Source organism: Carlito syrichta, unplaced genomic scaffold (genome assembly GCF_000164805.1).
Source record: "Carlito syrichta isolate Samal-C Ts95f unplaced genomic scaffold, Tarsius_syrichta-2.0.1 Scaffold287472, whole genome shotgun sequence".
NCBI classification, from domain to species: domain Eukaryota; kingdom Metazoa; phylum Chordata; class Mammalia; order Primates; family Tarsiidae; genus Carlito; species Carlito syrichta.
Window position 1 is genome coordinate 80,112 of NW_007231568.1, and position 8,699 is coordinate 88,810.

The 8,699-nt window shown below is 49.4% G+C and overlaps 1 protein-coding gene across 1 annotated transcript in view; it reads right to left on the reverse strand.

Moving 5' to 3' along the window:
- The window catches only part of DRGX (dorsal root ganglia homeobox), a 30,584-nt gene extending 25,968 nt beyond the window's left edge, over nucleotides 1-4,616 (reverse strand). Inside the window, exons 1-2 of the mRNA XM_008052757.1 lie at nucleotides 4,414-4,616; nucleotides 3,887-4,000 (exon numbers count right to left, since the gene is read on the reverse strand). Of these exons, the coding sequence (XP_008050948.1) occupies nucleotides 3,887-3,920 (34 nt within the window). The 5' untranslated portion in view covers nucleotides 3,921-4,000; nucleotides 4,414-4,616. The remainder of the gene's footprint in view (nucleotides 1-3,886; nucleotides 4,001-4,413) is intronic.
- Between the last annotated feature and the right edge of the window lie 4,083 nt (nucleotides 4,617-8,699).

Consider the following 8,699-nt stretch of genomic DNA (forward strand, 5'->3'; position numbering starts at 1 on the left):
CCCCTCTTTTCCACTCTCCCAAAAACCTTTGACTTTAAGCCCAGCTATCCCTGTGGTGACCTGAATCCCTGAGACAGCCAAGTCCACTTCTTGTGAAATTCTGGACTCTGAGGGTCACAAGCTTGAGGAAGAGCCTTCACCTGCTGTCCAGCTCCCAAATCCTTTAATAGAAGGCTTTATATATCTCCCTTTCGCTCAACAGATAGTTTACTTTCCCTTATTTCTATAAACAACACGTGTTAAAAGCCAGGCTTGGGAGAGACTGGAGGAGGAAAGAAAACACCAAGAGCTTTTCGCAGTGGTTTTCTGCTAGAAGTGCAGAACATGAGGAGGTAAGAAGTTTCTAAATGAATATTAATGACTGCTGGTCACAGCTCATCAGCACCATAGTGGATCTGTTATATAGATGTCAATTAACGAGACCAATAGTGACTGTCCTGAATGCCAAGCAGACTTAAACAAGGCCATTCTCAAAGGGCACCCCACCCTCTGGCCAGGCCTTATAAAATGCCTACTGCTTCTACTTTCCTAGAAAAGAAAGGCATTGTCCTTCCCAGCAGCTTCCAAACCTTACCATAAAGTCAGAACAGAGTTTGGCCCCAAATGTGCATTCAGATCATTTTCCAAATGTGCACTATTTACTTGATAGTCCACAATGACTTCTTAGGAAAACAAATGAGCAAGTTGCCATTAACCAGTGAATGCGTTACCTGCCATGGCTCTGTTCTCAGAATCACGGCACAGTCAGCATTAGAAGCTCTCGAGTCACACTGCCCAGACAACGTCCTTCAGAAGGAACTCAGTCCCGAAGAAGCAAAGTCCTTTGGGCTTTTTAAAATTCTGTCTACTGAAGAAAGTTCCTCTAGCTATTATTTTACGCTCCAGGGCCTTAGCCTTTGCCAAATACCCCTACTCTGCTAAAGCTTTCTCTCTCCAACTTCCTGTCCAAATTGCATTGTTCCTCAAAATCCTCATTACAAATATTTCTCTCCAGCTCATTAGAAACTTAAAAGGAATGGCCCCAAAGCAGTCTGATTTCCATCACTTTGCAGGAAACCAAATAGTCTCTTTTGAAACAGAGCACTTGACTGGTGAGGATGAAATGCAGTCTCTGAGGATCTCCAGTCACAATCTTCCTCAGTCTTCTAATTTATACCTCGTTGTCCCAAATTGTTTCACAATGTGTACATGAGATATCTTTGAGTGAAAAACTGCATGTCAAATCAAACCCTTAAAAAGGCTGACAGTTCATCAAATGAATAAGAAAAAAGATTGATGACCTAATAGAAAAGAGGAAAAGATGAGAACAGACTTTTTACTTAAAAATAGGTAGAATGGTCAGAAAGATTATGAAAATATTAAACATTGCAAATAAGCAAAGCACAGCAGAACAATGAAATACTATTTCCAACATTTTAGCAAAAAAAAAATAATAAGTTGCATAATATACCCAGTACAAATAAGAGTGTAATAAAAATGTACATGCTCTTTCACCATTTGTAGCAGCTTATTAGAAGGTAATTTGATGACATCTATCAAAAATTTAAGTGCACAAACAGGTATTTAGTCTAGGAATATACTTGTGAAGTGCACCAAAATAAAAAGGAAAAAAATTCTGGAAGCGATGTAATAGGAAAAAAATGGAAACAACTAAAATATCCTTCAGTAGACACTTTTTACACAACATATAATGGAATACTACACAGCTGTTTAAAAGAAATCAGTAGATCTGTACACATTAACAAGAGAAAACTCTCCAAGAAATAGTATTAAGTAAAAAAACAGTAAAGAATGATGTGTCGGTATAATCTTAGTGCAAATAAACTATAAAATACATGAAAAATACATACATGAGAATAAAAGCAAGTTTTTTCTTGGAGGATTCACAAGGAACCAACAATCGCATATAATTTTAGAAAAAGAGATGAAGAAGGAGGATTTTACTTTTCAATGTATAAGTTCCTGTTGTATTCAAACTTCTCATGCAGGTACAAGTAATATGTTTTAATATCAGCAAAATTAACTGAGAAGTGACATTACAAGCCCTGTTTTGCTTTCTCCTTTATGACTCCCTAGATTAATAAAAAATTAAAATTTAAAAGATGATAAGCTGTAGTAAAATGTCATATTCCAAAGGTCTGTCCTCAGCTTTCCCATTTGCCAGAGAGCACTAAAACAAAACGCCCCTTCCTGCAAAACTGTCATAGAGACACATCTAAAAATGGAGGAAAGTTTCTGAAAGACTCATCTCCATTTCTTCTGGTCACATCAACTGAAGTCAGCATGGAGGTGGATTGTGACCAGCAGGCAGGAAGAAAGAGAAAGCCAAGGGAGCTGAGATGAGAGCAGAAGCCATGACGGGGACTCTCCACAAGTGAATGCTGCAGCCCACTCTGCAGAGCTTTCCTCTGAAGTCTCCATGAAGTCCACACCTGCTAAATGTCCAAACCTTGACCTCCCCTATCTTGACCAGAATAGGGGCCACCAGGTGTCCAGACCCCGCGTCCAGAAGCACAGAGAAGATACCCTCAAATGTCTGCAGAGGGTCTCTCTCACTCCAGCCCTGGGGTATGGTACCAGGGGACACACGTCTTCCACCTTTCCATAAAGCTTCCTTCTTCGGTCCTTGGAGGTAAAAGGAGGTGAAATACAAGCAACTGTGGTGGCCTCCCCTTCTTAGAAATGCTGACAGAGCTAGCAGGGCTTAAGCACTGGTCCTCATTAACCTGCTTTAGAAAATCCTACCAGACTCTTAGGAGTTCTTATGGGAAAAACAAAAACAAACTTTATGAAATTCCTGTCCTTGCTGGCCAGCAGAGACTTGGCTACTGCTCCAGGTAACCTGGGGCAAGGCAGACAGGCAACCTCTGATGTCTCAGGACCTTCAGTGCCTACTACCTTTTGCCCTGCCTCAGGCTTCCCTCAATCACTTGGCCTCCAAAACTCTCCTAAAGCAAGAATAAATCAAAGGAACCCATTCCTGGTATTGCTCCCATGGTTAGAAAAGTCCTGATAGTCCCAGGCTGAGATCAGTGCTCTGAGGAAGGTGCTATGAAAGCCTAGAGTGTGGGGCTGCACATTTGCCTACCCTCTCTCTGTGTAGGGCCAGCCCTTGGATTCCTCAGGCCCTGCTGGGACATCCAGAGGTCCAAGCTGTGCCCTTCTCACCACCCCCAACCCCACCTAACAATTCGTTGCAGAGACCAAATTGGGGATCATGAGAGGAAATTTCTTCTAAGGCCTGGAGATTCTCAAAGAGGAAACCCTGGCTCTGGGGAATGGGGAGTTGTTGGCATTTGGAGTCAGAAGCCTAATGAGTCACAGAGGAGGAAACATTTCTCCTCTGGGCAGGAGGAGAGCAGGGACACCCAGCTCTAGGGATGGCGAGCCGGCCAGGGATGGGGTCCAGCGGCCCAGAATCTCAGGACGAGGACCTTGGAGCACTTAGCCAGCCGGAGCCCAGCAATGGGCCCTTCTCGGCTTGTGGTCGGGGACCAGGACACCGCGAACAAACCCGCATTAGCTTTCTGGGATGTTAGCAAAAAAACACCATGAAAGATTGATGCAGCCCCTTGGGCTGGAAGCCCCGATTAGAGGCGTGACACCGGCATCTGTGCTGGGAGGACCCAGCGGTCCCGCTGCACGCATAGCCTGGGGCGCCCCGGCCCAGCGAGGAGGGAGGTGGGAGGCAGGTGGCAACGGGGCGAGGGACTGGAGCAGAGCTGGAGGAGGCTGTGGGGAGGGGTCCAGGGGAGCTCCTACTCGCCGCCAGGCAGCTGCGTCCCCCGCGGGGCGAGGACCCACCACCCTCCAGCTCTGCGGCCACTCGCGCCCTTTCTGGCCGGCTCCAGCCTCGCCGAGCGCCTCGGGCGCCGCGTTTACTCACCCTCTAGTTGTGGTGGGCAGTGGAAATAAAACATCGCCGACAGTTGGATCAGCTGGACGGCTGGGACTTGGGAGGGTGGCCGCGGGACGGACCGGCGCGCGTAGGTCCGGTCTGCTGCAAAGCAAACAGCAATAGAGCTTAAATCTCCCTCTACCAGCGCCCCTGTCCGGCCGCGGGGCGCAGCCGGCACTCCCTTCCAGGAGAGCAGCCTCCCAACGCCCTTAGCCCACTGCGGGAACAAGAGGGGAAGTGGCAGCCCCAAGGCAAGCCGAGACTCCACGGGGCAGTCCTTCGGGTGGGTCCTCCTCCGGGACAGCCGTGACCTCACCCTGGCCCCAACACCAAACCCGCTTGGTGTGGTTCCCGCCTCTCAAGGGTCGCCGCCGAAAGCCCTGCACCCGGGCCACCGCATGTGGGTCCCGCAAGCGCGCGAGGCTATCTGCGCGCGCCGCAGCTCAGGCTAGGAAGGCAGCCGAGCCCCAAGGCCCCGCGCGAGGCCCTGCGAGCGTGCCGAGAGTCGCGCGTACCTCGGCGGGCAGCCGGCAAGAAGGCCGGAGCGTAACCGCCTCTGGTCAGTCAGCACGCAGGGCTCGGCTGGCGGCAGGCGGGACTCGGCGCGGCTGGCGCCCGCAGGACTACAAAAGTGACTCGGGAAGTGGCCAGATGTCTTGCTGTCTGTCTACAGCGCGCGCCGCCGCTCAGCACTCGCCTTTATAATCTCACGCATAATTGGCCTTAATCTGATTATTTCCAGCGCTGTCTACAGCGAGTAACTTGGATAGGTCTATTGGGCCTTACAAATGGCCCACGTGGTGTAAAAAAAAAAAAGAATCCGTCATCTCTCAACAAACATCAGGAATGTTGTTCCTCTTTTAAAAGAGGATAGAAACCACCGCCACCACTACTACCCCCCAAAAAGACAACATTTTCTGAACAGTCCTTCCCCCGCTCCCATGTCCCCTCAGACGAAAACCTTCTTTCTCCCGAAGAGCTTGGATCTGGGCTGCCCCTGTCAACGGCCTGGCGACTCCCGGGGTTCGAATTGACGAAACGCTGCTAATTGTCGCCGCCGGATGGGTTTTGGGGGGACTCTTTGCACACGGCTTCCCTTTCCAAGCGATCGTACAAAAGGAAAGTTTGATTTTGTTCTCAGCAAGGGGTCCCTGAATTTATGTTCGCTTCTCGATGCAAATGATAAGCGGTGGGACCCTTCGCAATTACTTTTAAAATGCATCCGAGGCAGACACTCAGCGGAGAGAGACCGCCCTTCTCTCTGCCTGGGTGAAAATTAAACTCTAAAGTACCGGGCTGAAATTTTCAAGTCAGGGGTGCGGGATTGGATCAAATCACATAAACTGCAAAAAAAGCAAGTCTAATGGCGCATAATTGGTTCTGTAATAGCATTACACCAGGATAATAGCCCGTTACGGCCCCCTGCACTATTAAGTGCTTCCCTGGCGGAAAGCCTTTATGATATTAAAGGGGGAATATAATGATATTTTGGTTATTAAATGCGTGTAATTAATTTATGCACCACTGAAAATAAAGTTGGTATTATGACCCACTCAAGATGCATCAGAAGATGCAAGTCAGACAACTGTTGATAAGTTCTGGTGTCTGTGTTCCGTCTAGACTGCTGATTTTATTTTGGGACGATGGCTTCTTGGACAGACTACATAAATTGAATATTTTATAAACATTCTAATGCTGCGTTCGGGAGCCTTGGCGAGGTGGTGGGTCGAGTCCCTGCACGGCCCGGGATCCGGCCTTGATCTTAAAGGCACAGCGAGTCGGAAACAAAAGGCCCGGCAGGTCCACTCACGGACTCCGGCCCCGGGCGAAGAGCGTGCGGCTGGAGGGCAGAGTGCTGGGGCCCTGGTCCGATTGGGAACACTCCTCCGAAAACAGCTCGGAGGAAGACGCGGCACCTCTCCGGCCGAGGCAAGTCGGGGCCCGTTTCACTCAAGCTGCACCTACTGGGCTCGGTCGCCCCGGAGCAGGGAGTCGGCCTCGCCGCGAGGAAGGCACCGCTGGAAACTCCGGCTGAGTTCAGAGCCGAGGGAACGCGCGGCGCCAGCTCCGCCAGGGCACAGATTCCGATTCCAGGCGGCCGGGCCGGGAGGAGCAGGCCTGCAGGTCCAGGAGGTGGGGGCAGGGCAGGTGGGGTAGCCGAGTGCCGCTCCCTCTTGGTGCAGTGAATCTAGAGCCCCAGGAGCCGACCCTCTACTCTCAGCCCAGGTCAAAAGGCGGACTCGCGCGCGCTGTCTCGGTCTCTCCCTCGGAGGACCCCTGCTCTTTGGAGCTCTTTTCGCGAGCCTGAGGCTCCTCTTGCGCTCCCGTGTCTGCCAAAAACCTCCGCAGGTTCCCGCCCGCGATAGGCAGCAGCCCCTTGCCTGCGCACCCTGTGTGCTCTGAAGCCGATGGCTGTGAAGTGGGGTGAGAAAGCGTCCGGGCAGGCTCTGCCGACGCGCACCTGGGTATTTGTGCGAGAAGGCTCAGCAGCAGCAGCCCAGCGTTAGGCGCGGTGTTGGCCCCAGAAACCAATGAGGTCCAAACCCCAGTCTCAGCTCCCCATCCCTGACACCGACGGAAGCAGGCTACTATCAAGATCCAGGGATGTGCCAGGGACTAGACAGGCGTGCCCTGGGTCTGAGGACAGCGCGCCCGCCCAACATTCCGGCCAGTCAGGACCCTGGACAGCGGCACCGGTGTTCCGCCCCATCCCATCCCCCGCTGCAGCCCAGAAGGAAGCCTGTCCCGAGGACCCCACCGAGACCCTACGCTTCTCGGGAATGGGACCCACCTGGCCGGACCCCGGACTTTCGGGGACTGACCCCAGTCCTCTCCTGATCCAAATCTGCAAAAGTTTCTTAGGTCGCGCGCTCAGCGCTCGCAGCAGGGACCGAACTCTCCGATCCGTAGTTCCACGTGCGGTTCCTACCCTGCGGTTCGAGCCAGGAAATGTCCCTCGGCCGGCGTCGCAAGCCTGGCGGCCTCCCTGACTGGACAACCAGCCGAGTTCCGGGAAAACACCCACCTCGCGCGGGGCTCTAAGCCAACTCGGGACCGTCAGACTCTTCTCGTCAGACGTTCCTCTTCCGAAGCCGCTGGACTGGGCTCTACCTTGTTGGCAAAACAGCGAATAAACAAACAACCTTAGAAACGAAAGACTACAGCAAACTTTGAGGACGCGAACCCGCCTCCTCCCCTTTTTTCCGATTCTCTCCAATACCAGAGAGAAAGTGGCTGATAGGTATTCGCTATGGTCCCCTCCTCTTAAAAAAACGGGGGGGGGGGGTTGGCGTTAGTAAGGAAAAGGTTATTTTTCCTTAATTCTTGTGGGGTAAAGTGTATTTTCCAATTAACCAAATTCGCCGATCTGTCCTGCTTGGACAGTCTGATAATTTACAACCTAAAAGTGTACTTTCTTTATCTAAAGACCAAGGTGACTGCTTTTAATTTTCTCTAACCTCTTTACACTTGATGTTCACCAGACTCATAATGTTAATTGGCTTCATATACGGATCATCAGTTTAATGAAGAAATAAATCCTGTGTTGCTTTATGTTTTAACAGTGATTGCTTTAATGAGGAATGTGACGTGTTCCAAAATCAAAGCTGCAGGAGACATTAGAGGGGGCTTCTATTAGGAAGGAAATGCTTATTTAAAGTTAAAACCACTGGGTCATATTTCAGCATACTTGCACATCCCTACCCTACCTACCCCCACCTGGGTAGCTTCTAGCCTTTTTGAGAAGACAATCCTCAATGCTCCTTCTCTCCATATTTAATGCAGGCAGCCATGGAGTCTGCATTCCCTAGAAGAATCGTTTTCTGGTTACTAAATAAGGTATGCTCCTTTGCCTCCTGTCCAGCAGGGCAGAGAAAAGCCAGAGTGGAGCATTCAACTCTCAAGGTTTGTTTATATGTTTTAATACAAAAATAAAGCAGGAAGAGCATAACACACACACTCTGAGACTCATGTGCAGATGTTACTGCAGAGGTGGTTCCCCCAGTACCACACATCCTTGGTGCTGAAAAGTCAAGGCTCAGCTGTTAAAGATGCACCGCCCCAGTTTAGGCCCCATGGGCTGCTGGTGACCCAGGTTCCTGGCCCTGGAAATGTCTGCGGGGCATGTGCTGTGCTCCCACCCAGGTGATGGGAGTGTTACAGCTCTATATCAATTAATAGCAGAGTAAATCTGCTTTCTCTAATGGGTGTTTGATTTTTCTAATTTTAAGCTGGTTCTATGAAGGGAAAACTGTCATCCCAAAAACACTGAGAGCAGCAATAAAAACTGGAAATGGGAGCATCTATGTAAGCCCTCAATTGTTTCTCATTGAATTATGAGTCATTTAAAATTGATTCCTGAAAAGAATCCCAAATCCTTAGAAAATGTGAGATTTTGAGGCTCTAGGTTGAGGTCATAAATATCACACACACTATTCATTTCTCACTATTTTCTTTGCTTTGGGAGAATTGGGGAAACATTTGGAGACACCTCTGTTCCCAACTTTTGGGCCTAAATATATGAACATATATTGGACTTGATATCTCAGTTGTGTTCAGAAGGGATTTTCCCAATTTCTCTTTTAAAACTTTCTTTCACAGAAACAATTTCAGTAAACATGGTTTAAAGCCATAGCAATCGAGTAAAGCAGATAAAATACTTTAAATATTGAGGAGAAAAAACTCACACTGAATTCCTAATTATGTGTTTTGGAGAACCCTGGTGGTTTGTACTGTTGTTTTGATTTTTTTTTTAATGTTAAAGGATCGCTAGTGTAACCCCCAGAGGGAGCATCTCAGTGTG